This window comes from Raphanus sativus, chromosome 6, assembly GCF_000801105.2.
Source record: "Raphanus sativus cultivar WK10039 chromosome 6, ASM80110v3, whole genome shotgun sequence".
Classification (NCBI taxonomy): Eukaryota; Viridiplantae; Streptophyta; class Magnoliopsida; order Brassicales; family Brassicaceae; genus Raphanus; species Raphanus sativus.
The window spans coordinates 48,576,921-48,600,004 of record NC_079516.1 but is presented as its reverse complement, the minus strand read 5'-3'; the positions used below and the strand labels follow the sequence as shown (position 1 = coordinate 48,600,004).

General features: G+C 33.9%; 2 protein-coding genes across 4 annotated transcripts; both read left to right on the top strand.

Annotated features, from left to right (window-relative positions):
* Positions 1-886: 886 nt before the first annotated feature.
* Positions 887-2,913, top strand: LOC108806898 (nuclear transcription factor Y subunit A-4). Of its 3 annotated transcripts, none has more exons than XM_056987768.1 (6): positions 887-1,108; positions 1,377-1,461; positions 1,548-1,663; positions 2,052-2,135; positions 2,218-2,382; positions 2,456-2,913. In XM_056987768.1, exons 2-6 carry the CDS (start codon positions 1,434-1,436, stop codon positions 2,660-2,662), a joined length of 600 nt encoding a protein of 199 aa, XP_056843748.1. In that variant the 5' UTR covers positions 887-1,108; positions 1,377-1,433; the 3' UTR covers positions 2,663-2,913. The 3 variants fall into 3 exon arrangements, with proteins under 3 accessions (XP_056843748.1, XP_018434610.2, XP_018434609.2); XM_018579108.2 differs by having other exon boundaries at positions 887-1,247; XM_018579107.2 differs by having other exon boundaries at positions 888-1,162.
* Positions 2,914-13,402: 10,489 nt separating this feature from the next.
* Positions 13,403-20,581, top strand: LOC108812999 (homeobox-leucine zipper protein ATHB-14). Its single transcript, XM_056988960.1, has 18 exons — positions 13,403-14,124; positions 16,743-16,902; positions 16,993-17,108; positions 17,194-17,284; positions 17,376-17,471; positions 17,565-17,678; positions 17,760-17,843; positions 17,922-18,077; positions 18,155-18,229; positions 18,310-18,416; positions 18,500-18,677; positions 18,762-18,950; positions 19,030-19,110; positions 19,198-19,338; positions 19,417-19,730; positions 19,810-19,924; positions 19,995-20,144; positions 20,237-20,581. The coding sequence occupies exons 1-18, from the start codon at positions 13,910-13,912 to the stop codon at positions 20,381-20,383; spliced, it is 2,529 nt and encodes an 842-aa protein (XP_056844940.1). The 5' UTR covers positions 13,403-13,909; the 3' UTR covers positions 20,384-20,581.
* Positions 20,582-23,084: the final 2,503 nt, after the last annotated feature.

Here is a 23,084-nt window from a genome sequence, read left to right as displayed (position 1 = left end):
TAGGATATTGTTTTGGTTTTGTGGCACTGAAGCTTATAAACTTAGTCTTCTTGTGTATTCTTGTCAAGTATTGTGTATTTTTTTAAGAACCCTTAATTAAGAGACTAGCATTAGAATACATAAATATTGGTATCTCTTAAATAAATCTTTTAACTAACATTTAATAATTAAAAAAATTATTAAGAGATCCTAATGTGTATCTAGGGTTAGTGATGCTCTTACCGTTCTTATTGTAAGTTCAATATATTTGCCTTTGATTAGTTGATGTTTTTATACTTGGGAAATGTGTAATCCAATAGTATTATAAGATCAGTGATCAAACAACACATTACACATTTTTCAGTTTAAACAGTACATAACCAAATAATCTGCAACAAGATATATAAAGAATGTACATATGTTTTTAAGAAGACAAAGAAAGACTAACATCCTGAGCCTTTAACTAAATTTAAATATACGATGATTACAATTGCAAAACTAAATTTCAAAATATGATTACAATTGCACATTTATCTGGAGAAAGACCAAATTTGATGCTACTAGTATATACTAGTTGAAGATATTATAATATGATGCTACTAGTGTATACTAGTTGAATACCACACCTGGTTTAACGCACCTCAGATTCGACCGAAACGAACCGTACCGGAAGCTTCCATGATTGATGACTCACACAAACGAAAGATATTGCAAGGGCAACGGGCAGAGGTAGGGCCAAGTGAAACTAGTGGAGATGAGCAAAATGAGAAGATATTCGGGCAGCTATTTCAGATCCGCCCGTCCTTACCTACTAATGGCTGTCTCTTCCGTTCGCCACTTGTCCTAATGGCAATTGCCTTCTAATTATTTATTACATAGCGTTACGCATCGTCTCTCTTTGTCACTCCATAAGTTTCAAAGTTTCTAGAGTTGACCTATCCAGTGCGAGTGACAAAAAAACGGCATAGTGTCTATGAATGTTGTAGAAGAACGCTCTGAAGTGTAAAGGTTAATCTGTGAAACGGCAGGCCCTCTGTTTGGTCAATTCGTCTCTTCTTTAAGAGCCAAAAGAAAAAAAAAAAAAGAAAAAGAGAAAGGAGAGACCTTTATCGATTTTTTTTTTGTGAGGGTAAGTAAGATCCAGAGATTGCATCAGCTTGAACATTTTTATTATAAAATCCAGGTAATTCTTTTGTTGTTTTCCCACCACGAATTTTTAAAAATTCTAGCTTTGGTGGCTCTTGTACTACTGCAATCTTGTTTTCTGGGTAATGCTTTTGCTGTGTGTGTGAATTTGTGAAATTAGAGGGTTAAGATTGATGGGTTGTGATTAAATTCTCAAGCTTTTGGCTTCCACGAGCTTCGTGTACTGACTTTGTTTTGCTTTGGTGTTACAGTTTGTTCATTGGAGCTTTGAGACTTGTAACTTGGATTAAGGACAGTCTTCATGAGACATGACTTCTTCAGTGCATGAGCTCTCTGGTTTTTGTTTCTTTCTTCCTAGTCCTCTTATGCTCTGGTTTTGTTCTTCTTTAAGCTGATTCTTGGTGGTATGTTTGATTTGCTAGATAACAATGAAAGTCACAAGAAGCAAGAACGTCCAGATTCCCAAACCCCACCCCCGGCTCCTTCAGGACCGTGTTCTGAATCTATAGATACAAGCTCCGTCTACTCAGAGCCGATGGTAATTTCCCTCATCCCTAAACTAAGCCTCGAGAATCTTGCGTTCTGCTATGTGATGTTTTCGTTAAGTTTCGTGTGATCTTGCTTTCTGTTATGTGATGTTTGGTTTAGTTTCAAGTGATTCTCCTGCCTTTGTCATATAAGAGTTATTAACATCTCTCTTTATCTATACATGCTATGCTACAAGCTTTTGCTTTGATACTTACAAATTACAATGTCAAAAATGAAAAGATTGAGCTAATTCAGACAGGAATATTTTGATTTCTTTTGGTCCTGTTATTATTCTGCAAATTTAGAGTTAGTGCCGAATGATTGTAAACATTGACTGCTTTACAATGGAATAGTATTGAGTTACAAGTAATACTTATGCTATGGTGTTTGTTTTGAAGGCGCATGGGCTCTACCCGTATCCAGATCCTTACTACAGAAGCGTCTTTGCACACCAAGCGTATCTTCCACATCCATATCCTGGGGTATGTATTACTATCACTCCAGCCTCGTTGTCTTGTCTTCTGAAGCTTTTGTTTTACTTTTGTAAGGGTTTTTGTTTTCCAGGTTCAAATGCAGTTAATGGGAATGCATCAACAAGTGGTTCCATTACAGTGTGATGCAGTCGAGGAGCCTGTTTTTGTTAACGCAAAGCAGTACCACGGTATACTCAGGCGTAGGCAATCCAGGGCAAAACTTGAGGCTCGGAACAGAGCCATGAAGTCAAAGAAGGTGAAGTTAACACCTGTGATTTGTTTGGTTGGTTCCTTCCCTGATATGTGTTCTTATCTACTTGTGTTTTCAGCCGTATATGCATGAATCTCGGCATTTGCATGCGATAAACCGGCCAAGAGGATGTGGAGGCCGGTTTCTCAATGCCAAGAAGAAGAATGGTGCGCGTAAAGAGAAGGAGGAGGAGGAGGAGGAGGCAACCTCTGATGAGAACACTTCAGAAGCAAGTTCCAGCCTCAGGTCTGAGAAGTCAGCCATGGCTGCTAATGGTAGATCTTGAGTGAAAGTTCATGCACAACAACCACATGTTTAGTTTTATATTTTGGGTGGATGTTTGTATCAGTACAATACTCTGTTTTGGACCCTCTCTGTAGACTGTGTATAGGTTATTTATTGCTTGGAACAGATAGGGTGGTGGCTTTGTTTTAGTTATTAGAAATGCAACTGGGCACGGAATGAATAGTGTGATTGAAATGTATTGTCTGTACCAAAAACAAATCTTCTTTGGCAATGAATTGATGTTTTGGAAAACTTAACCAATGTTCTTAAGCTTTGTTTGCTATGGTTTTGACTTTGATCAGGGGTGAAGCTAGTACAGCAACTATGGTGGCACATGCACCCATAATATTTTGAATAACACTTATTTAGTATGTAAATAGTCACATAAAATCTGTTAGTTGTGACTTGTGATGGCTTAGTGCCTAAGTGCACCCCCTTACAGTATTTTTGTAGTTTGTGCACCCACTAGAAAATGATCCTGGCTTCGCCCCTGACTCTGATTGAGGGTTAAATACAGAGTTTGAATGCTCACTACGTTGCAGGCACAAAAGAAAAGGAAATATGAGCATTCCTCCCAAATTAAAATCACTATTCAGCTTTTTTATTTTATTTTTTAAATGTATCTAGTGAAAAAATCTACATGCACTTAAATAGAAAAATCTTTTTCAAAAAAAAAAGAAAGTCTGCATGCAATACAATTTTTTTTTGAAAAAAAACAAAGAGATTGTCGTAGATTTCACTGGCTATATATTTAGTGTTGTTCATTTATTTTTTTGCCAATAAATGATTTTGGTATAAATAGTTAACTTTAAAATATATTTATATATTTTTGGAAATACAATATTCTATTATATTCTACCTATAACTTTATTAATACATAAACTATTATTTTTTATTTACTTATCCTTTTGTTTTTGTCATATAATTTAAACTATTATATTTATATGATGTGTTTTGAATTACAAATATATTATGTAAATATATAATATTCTATTTTATATATTAATGAGAGAGATATATTTTGCTAATTGCTAATATTTTTACATATTTTGATTTAAAATCACAAATATGGTTTTCTTACAATATTTATTGTTGTTTATGTATTATATTTATATATCATGTGTTTTGTTCTTTTATTATAATTTTATTGTTTAAACATATATGTTATATTTGAACTGTTTTTACTATATAAGCTATAATAAAATTTTAGATCTATTTGATATGCATTTAGTATATTTGATATACATGATCTGTTGCACCGTTCGAATTGTTTTTTTACCATTCAAAAACTAAAAACTAAAAACCTAAAATTTCAAATTAATTAAGAAAATCATACTAAAATTAAACACAATACAAATATGGTACTCTAAAACTAAAAACAAACCAAAGAATAAACGGTGCTTTTAGAATATAATTCTGTTGTTTTTGAGAACAGTTATTTAATTTTGATTGATGGGCCACGAAATGCTTTACGCCCACCCCAAGTTTAAATTTAAGCGCGGCGTTGGTGCTGGGCCCTTGGGTAATGGGTATTAGCAACGGCTGGTTTCGGGCCAGGGGTGACTACGGGCCTAAGGATTGCGGAAAGCTACGGAAGTGACTACGGGCCTATGGGTTGCGGAAAACTACGGAAGTGTCTACGGGTCTAAGGGTTGCGGAATATCCCTGTTAAAAAAAAAAAAAAAAAAAATTTTGATTGATGGAAATGTGTTTGAATAGAACTAGTTCAAGTAAGACTTAATGTTCATTCTTAGGGTCCGAATGGTAACAGCGGATTTGGTGAGAAAAGCGGTGCGGAATTAAAGTGCGGTGCGGTGTAACTGCGGTTCGTGCGGAATTGAAGTGCGGTACGTTACAACTGCGGTTTTATGTAAAAAGCGGTGCAGAATATTGTTTGATTGGTGACAATACATATTTGCGGTATTGAATAGTTATTTAATTAAAAATAATAATATTATAAAATACTGAATATATTTAAAAATCTAAATAATATATTAACATAGTAGGTATATTCTAAAATAAAAAAGTATGAAACATACATATTTTCTGGAAATGAAATTTAAAATATTTTTTTAATATATAAACTGTCTTCTTGAATTTTACATAATAATTATGGACCTTGTATTTTTCTGACTGAACTATGCTTTTGTAAATATTATGTTATCATGTAATTAACATCATGTAAACTAAAATTTTAAGATTTTTATTTTTATCCAACTAATCATTATTTTATAAATTTACTTAAAGAAAACTAACAATAGTTTTAGAATTTAGCTTTTTCATAAACAATTATCTTGTAATTTATATTAAATAAACTATAACTTTAAACATGGATAGCTTAATATATTTCGTCTAGCGCGCAGTGCCAGACAACAATCGTCTTTCGTCGTTCACATGGATGCAGAGTTCCCAGTTTGGTCCGCAGAATCTATATGAGTCTGTATGGTTGATGACAAAAAAAAAAAAAAAACTATAACTTTAAACATTTTAGTGTCAGTAAATATCCTTTCATAATATTTGTTAACCTTAATAATTTGGATAGCTTAATATATTTATTAGTTTGTAATCATTTTATTTTAATTATATTATGTGAATAAATTAATTATCCTGTATATAAAATAATAAATTTAAACCAGCTTTCTAAAAAAACATTATAGCTTTAAATTAAAACACTTGCTTTGTTCTGTGAATGTAAATGTAAATAAAAATTCTGTGCACAAAAAAAAAGAACACAATTCAATTTTTCTCTTTTGAATGTTGTATGATTGTGGAGTGAAGACACGTCCTCGTTTTCTTTCAAGTGTTGAAATATATATATACAGCTTTTATTATAAAGTATTTGTGACAAAAAAATGTGACAAAAAGAAGTATAAATAAATAGACAAATACTAATCTGGTGTGTTTTTCTATTGAACCACAGGGTTTTATGTGCGGTCGAGTTTCTTTTTTTTTTTTTTTTTTTTTTTTGAACACCGTGCGGTCGAGTTTCACAGTGCGGAATTCCCCGAACAAGTTGTTTTTGCTGTCTCGAAAACTATTCGCGGATTTACTTTATTTTTCTTTAAAAAACGCCTTTTTACAATGGAAAATATGATTGGTAACTATGTACGGGTTTTCCAAAAAACGCATTAAAAACCGCACTCGACTATTTACCATTCATAACCTTAATTTGAATCTTTTGTTCTACCACATTCGTTAGGTAGAATATTAATTCTTAAATTTTCACTTTACTGTGCACTAAGCATAATCATTTCATTTCCAGACAATTTATATTTCTCAAGTCATGTTTTGTTGTCTTGCTCCTTTTCTATATAGTAGTATTTGTTTATAAATTTGGATTTAATAAGGTTCCTTAAAAGCATTGCTTTGTTTTTCAGACAGCTTCTGACGGAAGGTTGGGTATTGGCTTATTGCGCTTTTAGTTACTCTCTTTGAAGTTAGACAGTTGAAATTTTCAAACACTTTTTAAACAAAACTAAAGTAATGAGACATGTGTTTCCTTCGCGCGTCTCTATGTTAGGAAAATATTGACAATTAAAATATGAAGTTCTCTTAAAGTTATAAATAGATATATTATCAATTTGCTCACTAATCATGTCAAATTTATGATATGATGTTCTTTAGCAAAATTCTAAAAAATGACATAATTAAAATATGTTATAATTTACTGAGGGATTTGCTGGCGTTGACATAAAAAATCTCATATAAACTTGTGAACCATAAAATTGGAAACTTTAAAAATAAATAACATATAAAATCTGTACTTCAACATTTTTTTAGAAAAGACAAGTGTAAGACAAATGAAGACAAAATGTTTTCTCTTATTAGAGAAAAAAGAAAGAAAGCAAATTATATTTAATAACATAAAATAAATAACAAGAATACAAGATACATTTTTGAAATGCTTCCAAACGTCGACTGCATCATAAGCTCTTAAAGTGGTGTCGTGTGTGTGTAGAAAAGTATGGTACACAAGTTGGGTGTGAGTGAAGATATATATAACTCAGATTATATGGAATGCTTGCAAAGAAAGTTTCATATTGGTGAAGAGAGAACTGTAATGCATTTTTCGTCATATTCATTGGTTTTGAGGTGTGGGATCTGCTCTATGCGATGGAACGTCTAATATATTCCTTTAGCTACATTGATCAAGCAGCATACCATTTCGCACAATCTGCATCTCGATTCTATGTTGATAAAAATACCTTTTAGTATCGCTAAGAACAAAATTCAAGTTTTGAATCTTTGATATATATATAGATGATGATGCCAACTCGCAATCCCTTCTTGTTAGATAGAGCATAGTTAAGACTAGTAGAATTGAAACCAACTCGCAACTCTTCTTGGTATACTATTTACTGAGATGTGAGATCACACCATTAATCAGCGGTAGATCCGTATATATAACTTGGTTGAGATATAAATTCAAGGCTATGTGATTATTATGACCAACGGCTCCATTCATTGATAGAATATTAAAAGCTTCTGACTAACGGATCCCTTATTTGATGGAAACGATCCTCTTCTAATCTTCTTCGTGATTCTTTAAATCAAGTTCGATGATGTCAGATGACATAATGGAGAAATTATATTTGTGCTACGTCTTTTATAATAAGCTCAATTGTTAACCTCATGGCGAGTTATATCCACAAGGATCACAACCTTTGATCCCACTTATAATTACTATATGTATATATGGCGAATATTATATTGTGGATACGATATATGTATGAGCAGCCTATCAAACTTGGAGACTTCCTTTCTATCCATGCCTGACTTTACACCTCTATTATGCCCATGCATGGGTCCCTCTCTCCACCTCTGTCTCTCTCCGAACACAATAGGAATAGAAGGGAGAGAGATGTGAGACTGAAGCAAAGCAAGAAGAAGACGTGCGTCAAAAATAGGGTTTCATTCCATAGAGTGGTGTAAAAAGACATATGTGCCTTTCCTTCCACTATGTGATTTCAGTATCATTGCTGCGTCCATTTCCCATTTATGGAGTAAACTCAGGTTTTGTTTTAGGTTTACTTTTGAGTTTTGTGTTGTATATCTGGAGCTTAAAATAAAGCTTGGTTAGCTATTATGAATGCTTTATTGTTGTTAGGCCAACCCCATCGGTAAGTTCTTGATGGGGTTCTAACTGATTAAAAATTTTAAAAAATCAAAAACCAAAAAAATATATAAGAAAAGGTTTTTACAGTATAACTTTAGAGAACCGATTTTAATTTTTTAATTGAATAACTTTTTTATACAAAATACAAAAATAAATAAAAACTATTAATGTTTTTATTAATAAAAAATGAAGTGGATATTTCCACCATTGAAGATGCTCTTAGTTATCTAGTTTTTTTTTTGCTCTTAGTTATCTAGTTTTGTTTTTGTTAGTTATCTAGTTTATAAGCTACATTACAATAAATATATATATAAATAAATTCTGCTAAGCTATTATATATGGATGCATTGTTGTTGCATATAATTTTATAAACTACACAACAATAATTTTTAAAAAAATAGTATGTGGTTTAATTTGTAGTTAACGAACGTCATTTATTATAGTTATAGAGATATATTTTAGTATTATATAAACCCATTTGGAAGTATCCATGTAAATCTTGTATCTCTGATTTTGATCCAACTCTGACCAACCATTATACTTTGCATCGTACTTATTAATTGAGAATATAGTGAGATTATGTTGGTAGTTGCGATACTATGTAGAGTTGATATATTAAGTATTTAACGATGGTACGATCACCCTAATCAGCTTTCATTTCCTGCTCGATATTATCTGATATGAGTGATGACTGAATGGATTTAAATAAAAAAAATCGGCCAGTCCATAAGTATTTAATAAATGTATATTTCATACACAGATTGTCTTAATTAAATGTATATTTCATAAAATGTAGTGTACAATTAGATAGACTGATGATTCAATGTAAGTATATCAATCTTTCCGCAGCGCCATCAACACAAAGACAAACAGTAATTTGATCTAAGTATTCATCATTGCTTTATTCTATTTTATAAAAGAAAACTTAGTTAAAAGGTTAAAAGAACAAAAATAAATAATTTTATAACATGTTTCTTTCCAATTTTTTACTATTTCTTGCTTTTTTTTTTTGCTTCAGTTTTGCTCAAAGTATGCCCCTACACATGATTTACATCTTTCTTTCAAATTTTTACCGACTTTTTACTATTATTTTTCAAAATTGCCAGATCGTGGCACATAAGCCAAATGGAGACCAGACTTTACCGAGAAAAGGCAATTATGCTTTGTATATTATTTGTTTGGTGGCATCTCTCTAACACCTTGAAGGTCCAAATACCCTTGTTAACATGTAAAACGAGAAATGCAAGCATTTAGCTACACCTCCATTTGTATATATATATAGCTCCAGAAAGAAGTATATCAATGGTGAAAAATGAGACCAATAAAAAAATATTGAAAGGAGGATAAAAAATATATTGAAAATTTGGGAAATCAAGAATTGTATGTAATGTGTGACATGAGAACAAGAGTAAGTGGACTTGGCCAAGTGGGGCATTCTTTTGCTCCATGCCTATTGCTAAAATAAAAGTTGGCACCCCAAACAAATAAACAAATATATTTATTAATCAAGCCAATTATTATTTTGTAAAAGATAGATATTGTCAAATTAAAAGGTTTGACATTCTTTTTTCTCCAGCGACCAAACTACTCACTCTATTTATACTTTTATTTTTTTCCTTATTATGAAAGCATCCAAAGCTTTTTAGGAAAGAGCACTGCACTATGTATAATGTCTTATGGGTCCTAGACCTCTCTTCCTTTCAGAGGATCCGAGCCGAGGAGATAGACGACAGTCAAAATGCAAAATGCCCCTCATTAGTTACACTACACAGGGCTAAGAGCATCTTTATCGGGAACACCTTAAGTGTTTTATAGGATTAAAAAAAGAAGAAAAAGTAAAAAGACACAAAGGATATGTCTTATTTAAGAGATACTAGATTTTGACCCGCGCTTTTGAAGCGCGGAATATTTTACGATGAAAAATTTCACTAATAATTTAACAAATATTTTGGTTATTTTTAAAGAGTGTGTATTTAAAATATTTTTGCATTTAAATCAGTATTTTTAAATTCAACCCGATTGTGATTATACCGGTTAATCCGGAGATCTGACAATTCAATTTATGTTTTTAAAATATTCATATTAAAAAATCACTAAAACCCGAGACTAACCGATTGAACTGATGGATGACCGATATGTAATCTAATTGGATTTAAATTGTAATAGTTTTATAATTTGTAATCTTATAATCGAAATTTTAAAGTTCACTATTTTGCAATTTATGAAATTATGACGTTTCTACAAAATTTTAAAGAGAAAATGATAGATATAAAATAATTAAGATTAATTATTGTATTATTTGGAAACATTGATAGTAGTATAAAAAATATATTGTTTGGAAATATTAATAGTAGTATAAAGAAATAAGTATATTGTTTGGAAACATGGATAATAGTATAAAGAAAGGAACATTAGTGACTTAATGTATGTTTAACTATAAAGTATAAAGGTGTATTTAATTTAAAAACTTACAAAATAAATATTAGGTCCAACATAATGTTTCTGTTTTAATAAGATAGATAAACAACATGTCTTACTACACGTGTCACATCAACTTCTTCTTCTTTTCTCGCTCTCTCTCTCTTTCTTTCTTCTTTTCTTTTATGTTTTATTGTTTTTTTTAAAATATATATATTAGCTAAAGGATCATATTAAGAGTTATTCCAATAAGGATGCTCTAATAATTTACAGAATGTGGTATTTTACGAATGCATTTCGGTTAGATTAATCATTTTGACTAAAAAAATATATCCCTCCAGTATAAAATTACATGAGTCTGTTTCAGATAAACAACTAAATTGATATATAACAATAACTGATATATATATCAGATTATGAAAACTCTTGCTCTTTTCTTTCAGCATTAATCTTTCTTTCTCCTTTTACACGTACCATTTCTTTGCGTCTGTTAGAGCATCTCCATCCCCCACTCCAAAACTCACTCTATACTTCATTTTACCGTAAAATTATCTCCAACTCCACTCCAAAATCCATTCCAAAATAGAGTAATAGACATGATTACTCCAAATATGGAGTAAACCAACTCATTACTCCAAAATGGAGTTAAACTTTTTTATTTATAAAATGGTCTTTCACATTTAAGTAATTTTGTTTTTAATATAAATATTATTTTAAATATATATAATAATGTTATTTTACTATATATATTATAAATTTTACTATTAATATTTATTAATTATATAAACAGCCATCTAATGAAATATTTCATGCAATAAAAATATAATATAAAACAAAAAAGATTTGTAGTGAATAATTATAATAATTCTAATGAATGATTTAAGTTGATGTATTATTGTGTTTAAACAATGTAATATAATTTTTAGTGTATTAAATATTTTCTTTTATATCTTGTTGATTATATAATAAAAACTTAATTGTGGTTAATATTGTATTCAATAGAAATGTTACAAAATAAAATAGACTGTTTTGTAAATCGTATAAATGAAAGGTGCAATATTACTAATTTTAAAATAAATATAAAATATAAAATATAAAATATTAAAAATATTCTGTTTTGGAATAGAAAATTGAGTAATACATTGGAGCAAAACTCTACTCTATTTTGGAGTTACTTCATTTTGGAGTAGAAAATGGAGTAATACATTGGAGATGCTCTTACCAATAGAAACTAACTAAGCTAATATATATAATGCATACTACAATATACTAAAATATACTACACTGATGATACGACTGAGAAAATCTTTTTTTTTTTGTTTGCTTCTTGTTAGAAAATACATGTGACACGGTGTAGAGTTTAACTTGTTTTGTTTACATGTGCAATGGTCTATTGTAGTACATCAGTGAATCCATAATTTATATATTCTGGTATTTGTTTTTTTGAAAAATACAAATACCGGAATAAATACATAAACTGATAAAAGATTGAGTGATAATACATAAACTGATAAAAGATTGAGTGATAACGTACTGTATTTTCAAATTTTAGCTTATGATCAAGTTTTTCTGCAACATAACAATGGTTTACCATACGTAAAAGTGAAAAAAAAAACATTCTGAACAAGCCCAACATTGTTTTCTAATTTTTAATTTCCACTTTCTTTGATTAGCCTTGGATATTTAAACAAAATAAAACAGAATTCTAGGTTTAGCGCGCCCAAAAACTTCCCTATATTGTAGTTTACAAATATGATGTACACGTGTCGTAGAACCACCCCTTCGTGATGCTAAGTAATAAACTTAAAACTCAAAAGAAATATGTTTTGTTGGCGCGAGAAGAAACCTCGTAATATTGTAGTGTAGTTAATTGTGCTAAGTGGTTTCTTATGAAAAGAATAGAGCTTGAAAAGAATATATTTGGGTGTATTCGACAGCGTTAAAGTATTAGTAGTTGTATTTTTAATTACAAAAACGTTTTAACTTGGAGAAAAAGATATAGGGGGCTACGTGGGTGTATCTGCCATGTAGAAAATCGAAGCGCATGCACTAAGTTGGACTCATGATGAGACCTCACATGATCCCTCCCTTCATTTAATTTTGAGATACTCTCTTTCTCTCTCCGTATTATTTGTGTTTATTTTATTTTGCCCACAGTATATTAATACGTAGACCGTAGTTATAAGAAGTTAGCCGTTTGTCCAGACATTGATTCTGTACAAATAGTTACTACCCAATCGAGACAGTTACAGCACCAAACAGGCAAACGCACAAATTGTACTGAGCAATGCCACACTTGTCTTCTCCTTTTCTTCACTTTCTTGAAAACTAAATTGAATTCGTTCTGAACTACTTAAAACTGACTGCAAAATATAAGTATTTGACATGAAGTCCTATCGAACTAATCAAAGCCAAAAAACATTAATATCAACTCTTCAGTTTTTTTTTTCTTCATAAAAGAAAAGGTTTTCATTTCAATAATTTAGCACGCGATTAGTGACATCCCACAATGTTGTTCCTCATGCAACATCAAAACATCGTCAATGGAGATGTGCGTGCATACACACATGATGTTAGTATTGTACATGTACATATATCAGCATCACCATCATGATGATCATAGCGAGAAATAACCTATGTTATGTCCTTCTCACAGAGATAAAGACAACAGCTTTTTTCTCCTAAGTTGGCAAATGACCCGTTTCGTCAGATATCCGTTTTCTTCTGACAACAAATTCATTTTTTTTTGTGTTCGAATAACATATAATAACAATTAAATATGGAAAGGTAAATAAAAAAACAAAGATTGGCCTGTTTCTCTGCCTGCTCATTTATTTAATTTAGATTTTATATAGTATTACATTTTTTTATCATTACTGTTCTAGGTAGAGTAAATAAACAGATGAGTTTTGCAGAGACCGTTTTGCGTGTGTTGGCTTTTCTCCTTTATTGTCTTTTTCCCTTTTTTTCCTGCTGCACCTTCAATTTAATTATTGTTTAATTTGATACAAAACAAGATTAATGATTTTGTTCATAACAACACCATTCTAGTTTATACAATATTGAGCATAAACATTAAGATATTCAGTATTTTAAAAGAACTCTTAATAACAAAAACAAAGCATTTAAGTTTTTTTTGCGTACATACTAATTCGAATTCGCAAAAGAAAAAAAAGCTTTTATGAAATTCAATACACCTGGCTTTTCAGTTTACATCTAGATTTTTTTTTTCTCTACCTTTGTGCACTTGTGTTTTTGCACAGTCCTCTCTCTGCTTTCTCGCGCCACACAAACGAAAATAAAAGTAATCTCTTTTACAGCTTAGTTTTTTTCGTACATGTCTTAAAAAGGATCTCGAGATTGGCGCATGAGATAAAGACCCCTACTTTGCTTCCTCTGCTTGCCCTCTTATCCATCCTTCTCCTTCCTCACCATTGCTCTCTAGCGTTTTCTCTCTTCCACCAAACACAAAAAAGAAGAATATTATACAAAAAAAAAGAACTTTTTTTTCTTTCCCACCATGAACGAGAGTGGAGGCTCTCTCTCTACTTAGAGAGCCTACCCTTGAAAAGAACCCATCAACTACACTAAACCAAAAAAAAAAAAAACCTAGGAGTCCTCGAAAGTTCCATCCTTTACTTGAATTTTCCTCTGGGTTTTTCTTTAAATTCCTTAAAAGATTTCAACTTTTTTTTTTCTTTCACTCTTTGAGCTATGATGGTCCACACGATGCACAGAGAGTCGCCGGATAAAGGGTTGGATTCCGGCAAGTATGTGAGGTACACGCCGGAGCAAGTGGAAGCTCTTGAGAGAGTTTACACTGAGTGCCCTAAACCTACCTCTCTCAGAAGACAGCAACTCATAAGAGAGTGTCCCATTCTCTCCAACATCGAGCCCAAACAGATCAAAGTTTGGTTTCAGAACCGCAGGTAATTTTTTTTTTTTTTAAATCTTTGTTAAGTTGTTGATTGATTGTTTTCTTTTTGTATTTTAGTGCATGAAGAAGACATGAAATTTGTTTTTTTTTTGCTTTAATAATTTTTTTTCTCATTGTTTTTATCTGAAATTATGATTCTTTTTTTTTGAAAAAGAGCTTTCAATTAAAATGCATAAGAAAATACAAGTATGAGTTTTAACTCATAAGTTTGGAAAAGTTTGCAACAAGCATAGAATTAAAGAACTCTAGAGAAAGATTCACAATTGAATCCTAGAAAGACAGAAATAGAAAGACACTAACTAGTGGTTGTGGTTCCCTCGGCCGCGACGACCTCTTTTACCTCTTCCACTAACATTTGTCCATTCCATATCTTGAAATTTTTGTGTTGGTTTAATTTCCCTTCCACCTCTAGTTAAGTTATAACCAGAAGACTCTCCAACCACATCAAAACCAGCTCCTTTTCCATAAGTAACCGGAATCTCCGACTCTCTATAGAATTGTTGTTGATTGTGGGTGGGAGGAGTGGTAGGGTCAATTTGATGCTCATTTGCAGAAAAACCAGGTTCTTCCACAATGATAGATTGTGATGGAATATCTTCCATAATAGGTGAATGAGAGGGAGCAACATTTGTAGCTGCTAACATAGGGATAGTGACATCAATCTCTGAGCAAGAAGTAGAATGTACCTCATGCGAATCTGTAAAGGGAGTGACAGCTGCAACCTCGGAAGGTGTAGTGGTCAAAGACTTTTCTGGAGTGTTAAGTGCCTGTTGGGTAGAGAGCGAGGCCGAACATGGCTCCAAATTTTCCATAAGTGTACTAAAAGAATTCTGTGCCAAATGAACGATATTCACCACTGGAATCTCATCGTTTGTAACCTGAGGTTCCTTAGTAACAGGAACAGAATCATGAGGTTTAGGAGGTACTAGACACCTTTTCTCTTTATGGCCAAGTGCTCCACATCTATCACAAGCACTAGGAATCCAAGAATACTCTACCTCTACTAAAAAGATATTGCCTTGCTTGTCATCAAGCGCAATTAGCTTCGGAAATGGCTTATCTAGCTCAACTTCAACTAAAATTTTTGCTTCTCCCATATTTGCTGGATCTAAGCGAGGCTTGTGCGTAAGCATTGGTTCTCCCAAACCCGATGCTATGTGACTAATGCCTAACCTAGAAAAACATGAATCTGGGATATTCTTGAGGTTGACCCACACTGGTAAGGTAGAGATCTCCGGGATTTTGAAAGAGGTTACCGGATTCCAAGGAGACACAAAGAGAAGACAATCATCAACATGCCACACACCTCGCTGGATAACCCATTTACGAGTATTTTCATGAGGGATATGGAACAAAAACGAAGAGTCCCCCAACTTCCGGCAGGATATCCTACATTCTCGACCCCATAACCTATTCAACACTGCATGAATAAGACCTCCAGGCGGGCTAGAACACCTATGAAACTGTCCTACAACATATTCTTCCTTATTCTCAGGTCCTAGCTTAAGTACCTTAGAGGGGATTGTCACTTGAGGAGTTCCATCAAGTCGGTATGTCGGCTCAGTGGCACGAAACAAGTTTCTAGAAGATTGGTTCATTCGGGCAGCCCATGGAAACCGAAGGCTACCATCTTCCTTGAGAGCCGGAGGTGGGATTTTATCTACCGGCATTTGCGTCACTGATTTCTTAGGAAACATCACATGACCCTTCTTCTTGGGACCGTTGACAATAGCTTCACCAATGGACGGCCAGAATGAATCTATTTGACTTTGTAGCCTCTCTGTAACTTGGAACCTTGGAGTTGCAGGTTCCGGTGGAGTCGGTGGTGGCGTGAAATGAAGTGGCTTTGACCACGCACCCAAGGAGGGAACAAAGGTGGGACCTTCATCTGAATCGTCATCACCCGCTTCTTCATCAGTCTCATGCTCATCAGCTGCTTCTTCACCAATCTCGTTATCACCCGCTTCTTCTACAGTGTTAACAACACTGGCAGGAGCGACACTGACAGGCCCAGAGGCAGGAGGAAGAATGATGGCCGGAGGAGGAGCTTCTTCATGGATCTCGTGGCGGAGTTGGTCAATTAAATCCGTCGGTGGAAGAGACATTGGATCTTTGAGCTGGGGAGAGAAAGAGGCTTCAGTCGAGTCTGGAAAGTCGACGGAGGCCAGAGTCGACGGTTGTGCCGTCGATTTGATGCAGAGAAAACGAAGACTTGAGGTTCGCCGCGAGAGAAAAAAAGGGAGACGCGCGTGTTCCTAACGCGCTTTTGCTGTTTTTAATTATGATTCTTTAGATTTGGATCTTAGTGATCATTATGTTTTGAAATTTAATGTAGATCGATGTCTTGTAAAATCTCTCAGAGCAGGTAACTTTGTTCTGTTTACGCTTTGACACTGTTCAAACTTTAAATACAAGAAAGCGACACATCTAATAAATTTGTCTTTGATTGCGTTTTGTGACATTTATTTCCGTCTAAACTATATGATTAATTGAAAAAAAAAACATCATCTTTTATATCATTATGGAGTCTCTGTATCATACATGCAATGCAAACCATTGTGTCTATCTTTGGTCTAGTTGAATTATTAAAGCTTCCTTTTGATTGGTTAGATGTCGAGAGAAGCAAAGGAAAGAAGCAGCTCGTCTCCAAACAGTGAACAGAAAGCTTAACGCCATGAACAAACTCTTGATGGAAGAGAATGATCGTCTGCAGAAGCAAGTTTCTCACTTAGTCTATGAGAATGGCCACATGAAACACCAACTTCACACTGTAAAAAAAACTCTTCGACTTTAGTCTCTATGAAAACTCGATATCATATATTGTTTTTTTTTTCCTTAGTAGTTGTTACTTGGAGTGCAGGCTTCTGGGACGACCACAGACAACAGCTGTGAGTCTGTGGTCGTAAGTGGTCAGCAACATCAACAGAAAAACCCAAATCATCAGCATCTGCAACGCGATGCTAACAACCCAGCTGGGTGAGCTCTTTTTTACTTGGTCTAATCAGCTTCTTGATTTATATTTTCATCTTTGTGATGTTTTTGTTTTTGTTTTTGTGTTTAGTCTCCTTTCAATAGCAGAGGAGGCCCTCGCAGAGTTCCTTTCCAAGGCTACAGGAACTGCTGTTGACTGGGTTCAGATGATTGGTATGAAGGTAATAATTAACTCTTCAAGTTTCTGCTTCTTTTCTTATGTGACAAAATAAATATAGTACTGTCTTGATAAATCTTCTCTACTTGGTGTAGCCTGGTCCGGATTCTATTGGCATTGTCTCTATTTCGCGCAACTGCAGCGGAATTGCAGCACGTGCCTGCGGCCTCGTGAGTTTAGAACCCATGAAGGTAAAGTGTTACATTATTTTCATATTGCTTGTTGTGTCTGTGATCATGAGAAATAAATAGAGTTTTGAGTCATTCTTGAACAAAAAACTGTAGGTTGCTGAAATCCTCAAAGATCGTCAATCTTGGCTCCGTGATTGCCGATGTGTGGATACTCTTAGTGTGGTTCCTGCTGGAAATGGCGGGACTATCGAGCTTATATACACGCAGGTCCCACCAATGTTCTTGTAGTCTCTCAGTTGCACTTCTTTATAAAACTTCCTATAATGACATAAACCTGATTTTATTCAGATGTATGCTCCAACAACATTAGCAGCAGCTCGTGACTTTTGGACGCTGAGATACAGCACATGTTTAGAAGATGGAAGCTATGTGGTAAAGCTTTTGGTTTTGGATCTGCTTTTTTATATTTTTAACACTGCTTCATGATGCCTTTTCTATCACTGTCTTCAGGTTTGTGAGAGGTCGCTTACTTCTAAAACTGGTGGCCCCACCGGACCACCTTCTTCAAGCTTTGTGAGAGCTGAAATGAGACCAAGCGGGTTTCTCGTCCGTCCCTGCGAGGGTGGTGGTTCCATTGTCCACATTGTTGACCATGTTGATTTGGATGTAAGCTGCTGAGTCAAAACACGCCGACTCTATTTAATATTGTTCCTGACTTTATATTCTTTTCTGGTTTCTCCTAGGCTTGGAGTGTCCCTGAAGTCATGAGGCCTCTCTATGAGTCTTCTAAGATTCTTGCTCAGAAAATGACCGTCGCTGTAAAGTTCAAACAACCTCATACACCACAACCAATTCGGTGATAATACTGTGGTTCTTATGTTTGGTTTCTTTATTTTAGGCTCTGAGACATGTGAGACAAATTACACAAGAGACAAGTGGAGAAGTTGAGTACGGTGGAGGAAGGCAACCTGCGGTTTTAAGAACCTTCAGTCAAAAACTCTGTCGGTAAGTATCATCTTGAATAGCTTTACTGCCAAGAGTTGTTTTCTTCTCTCTATTTCTAATTGTTCAAATGAATGAAACTTCAGGGGATTCAATGATGCTGTGAATGGTTTTGTGGATGATGGATGGTCACCATTGGGTAGTGATGGTGCAGAGGATATTACAGTTATGATAAACTTGTCCCCTGGAAAATTTGGTGGGACTCAGTTCCTTCCTAGCTTTGGTAGTGGCGTGCTTTGTGCTAAGGCTTCTATGCTATTGGAGGTACATTGTTGGATAGATGAATAATTGTTTTTCTGTTTTGGTCTTTAGTTTAAACTAACTTGCATCTTTTTTTCTTGCACCAAGAACGTTCCACCTGCTGTACTTGTTAGATTCCTTAGGGAGCACCGCTCTGAGTGGGCTGATTATGGTGTGGATGCTTATGCTGCTGCATCCCTCAGAGCTAGTCCCTTTGCTGTTCCTTGCGCTAGAGCTGGTGGTTTCCCGAGTAACCAAGTCATTCTCCCCCTCGCCCAGACTGTTGAACATGAAGAGGTGCTAGAGACTACTAACCAGCTTCACTTTTTTCTTCCCTCTTAATACTACTAAAACCTTTTTAATTTTCTTGTTTCAGTTTCTTGAGGTGGTTAGACTTGAAGGTCATGCTTACTCACCTGAAGATATGGGTTTAGCTAGGGATATGTACTTACTACAGGTTTTTTACTTCACCTCCAAAGTTTCTTCTCTCTCTTGCTTCTCATCTCTTGTTGAGTTTTTTTTTGATCTTTGATTCGATCCGCAGCTTTGTAGCGGTGTTGATGAAAATGTGGTTGGAGGTTGTGCACAGCTTGTCTTTGCTCCTATTGATGAATCATTTGCTGATGATGCTCCTTTGCTCCCTTCTGGTTTCCGTGTCATACCTCTTGAATATAAATCATCAGTGGTAAATAAATCAAAACCTCATTTAAAGATCAGTGTTCCCTAATGCTAAAATCTAATCTTCCACTACTGTCATATATAGAACGGTGCATCTGCAAACCGTACATTGGATTTAGCATCGGCTTTAGAAGGATCAACCCGTCAAGGAGGTGAAGCTGACACAAATGGTTGCAACTTCAGGTCGGTAGTGACCATAGCATTCCAGTTCACATTTGATAACCACACAAGAGACAATGTTGCTTCAATGGCACGTCAGTACGTAAGAAGCATAGTGGGATCTATTCAGAGGGTTGCTCTAGCTATTGCTCCTCGTCCTGGTTCTAATATCAGTCCAATGTCTGCTCCTTCTTCCCCCGAAGCTCTCACTCTGGCACGTTGGATCTCCCGGAGTTACAGGTACTTGTTAGCATTCTAGTTTTTTGTCTAAGCTAAGTGTTTATTTGGTCTAAACTCTCTTCTTATTTTGCTGTTGCAGAGTTCACACTGGTGTAGATCTCTTTGGCCCTGCTTCTCAAACCAGTGGTGACTCATTGCTACGTCAACTCTGGAACCACACTGACGCAATCTATTGCTGCTCGCTCAAAACAAACGTAAGTGACTAACATGTCTTTGCTTCTAAGGACCTATTTTTCAAATTTTTTGGCACAATGTCTTTTGCAGGCTTCACCGGTATTCACATTTGCAAACCAAACCGGTTTAGACATGCTGGAAACTACTCTTGTAGCACTTCAAGACATAATGCTAGACAAGACCCTGGACGAGTCCGGTCGTAAAGCTCTTTGCTCCGAGTTCCCCAAGATCATGCAACAGGTCTTTTTTCATTTACTTGATGATTCTTTTGCCATTTTCTTGAAAAAAAAATCATTGTCTGACTTGGAATCTTGATCGTTTTGTTGTTGTAGGGATATGCTCATCTTCCTGCGGGTGTGTGTGCATCAAGCATGGGGAGATTGGTGGCTTACGAGCAGGCAACAGTATGGAAAGTTCTTGATGACGACGAATCAAACCACTGCTTAGCTTTCATGTTTGTGAATTGGTCGTTCGTTTGAAGAAGAGTAAGGAAGACCAGTTTACTTCCTTCCCACGGAAGGTTATTTATGTAAGATATTAGGGTGCTATTATGCTAAACAGTGTTTGGAATTCAGGGACTAATATGTAATGTGACTTTTATGGATTGTTTCTTTGTTCGTATGTTGTGTCAGGGATATTATTATGATGATGTTATGAAGTCTTTTTTGCTGTGCTAATTTGCTTTTGCAAGTTTTTTTTTTTTTCATTTGATCATTTTCCTTTTATCAATTATTTATAAAAATATATTAGACGGCAAAAAAAAAAAAAAAAAGGAGTATGATTTCTAGTTGTTATTTTGAGTGCATCAGTGCATGTATCTTCACCGGCCAGAACTTGATGGAAATCTCTTGAGGATTGACATATGTAGAAATTGTTTAGTACTGAAAATAAGAAATGAAATTTAGAATATATACACATGGGACATAACTTTTTTTTTTTTTTGATCAAACCATACTTGCATTGATATTAAATATGTTTACGCTCCAGTAAAGGAGGATACAAAAAGGCTATTAACAGCCAAATAAACAACAACAAAAACATAAAGGATAGAATGGTGATACAAATCACAAAAAGAAACCATCTGAAATCGTATAACAACAACATCATAAGCTTCTTCAAAGATTGCATCTAATGTAACCCGTAGGATCACACACACTGCACCATACGCAGAGAAAAACATTCGAAGGGAGGAAGATCCTTGCAATACCAACGAAACTTGTTCATCCAATTCACTCCATATAGGAGGAAATATTAGGAGAGAAGACTGATTCAAACGAGGGACAAGCGGGAAATCATAACCCGCCTTATCTGTATTCATCGGGCTAAAGATGAAGAAGAGTTTCTCTTCTACCTGCCACAAAGAAGAGAGATACACGAACACAACACCAACACCCGGAATAGTACCCGTAAGAGAACTGCATACTGCAGACGATCGCTCTAAGGCGAGATAAATACCAGAGGTCGCAAAGGTAGAACCAACTGAAATTAAACCCATCGGTATATCACCGGCTAAAGTCATGAACCTCAATTCTAACGTCACCCACACACAGAGCTGTCTAAACCATCCTACAATAGCAGAATAAGTAGAAAAGAAAGAGCAAAGATGTAAATGAATGACCTTACAAGGAGTGATAGAAAGGTCGAAACAAGAACCGAGTGGAGACCAGTCGACACATCCAAATAGATACATGTATACCTTTTCATCTATATTTTAGTAACAAAAATAAATGGGATTGGTTTGTATTTTGGATTACGTATCAATATTTATAAAATAAATATATTTTTAATGACAAAGAATGATGCTAGATTGGTGTATACTGGAGAGGAGTGCAGGGTAGTCCAATTTGACTTTAGGTGCTAAGCTGTGGAAGCCGTTTCTAGCACTGTAAAATATTCAAAGATTGGATCTGCATGAAATCTTTACACTAAATGTATCTATAAATTTCACAAATCTAAACTAAGATCGTATCTATCATAAGAAAATTAAAAGATGATGAATTGATGATGCCTCCCTCTCTTTAGCTTACAGGCAGAAGCCGTGCTTACACTACAAATTTGAAACATTTGTTTAGGGCATATTTTTTTTTTTTTGTTTAATATGTCTTGTAAGAAACTTATAAGACATATTTATATATAGTTTATCCATAACCAGACGTTATTGATTCATTTTTAACTTGATTATGTGTACACTATGTCATAATTTTAACTTAGATTTTGATTTCCTTTTATTTTACCATAATATTTTTTTTCATTTCTTATATTTTTATCTAGTATTGTATATCTTATTTGTTTATTAAAGTATATTTTAATATTACACATTCTTGTAAATTAAGTTCATGCTCATATTTTTTTGTAAGTCACGTCGTATTTTATTGTTAAAATTAGATGAGGTGATGACATGTGTCAAATCACTTCACAAATAATATATAAGAAATATTTTAAAATTTTAAATAAAAATTATGTATATAAGACTTTTGTTTGTTGAAGTTTTATATTTATCAATTAAAGATGATAATGCAAAATGTATACTCTACCAAAATTTTATCTCAATTTTTATTATTTTATCATATAACAGTTTTATTTAATAATTTTTCTATTTCATAATAAATATTACTAAAAAAATTATTTTGTCTCCAAAAATTTGTCATCATACAAATGTAACTTTGTACATCAAATCTATTTTTACATTTTTGAATAACCAATAGATTTTGTTTTAAATCATTCTAATTTAATTAATCATATAAAAATATATTAATGTATTATACAAATTTCTTAATCTCCTTGAAAAATATTAAAATAACACCTTTTTAAAACAACCAAATGACACTTATTAAAAAACGGAAATAATATATTTTTTATTGGTTTAGGACATAAAAGTTCTTGGCACAGCTCTGCTTACAGGCAGAGAAAACCTATGACTTTTAACAAACATTTGGCTCTATCTATAGATTCAACTATCTGCAGTGGTGTGTGGGAAAAAACTCTGTTGCCGGTGCCATAACAGATACAAAAATCATCACAGATGGTATGACAACATAAATCGAATTGAAAACACACAAAACTATGAGAAAACTTGGCTGTAAATAAACCTTATTTTACTTCATACAAATTAACATTGTAGGTCCCACAATAATCCATGTTTCTCTTTTTGGTTTTCAACATGTCCATTGTATGTATGTA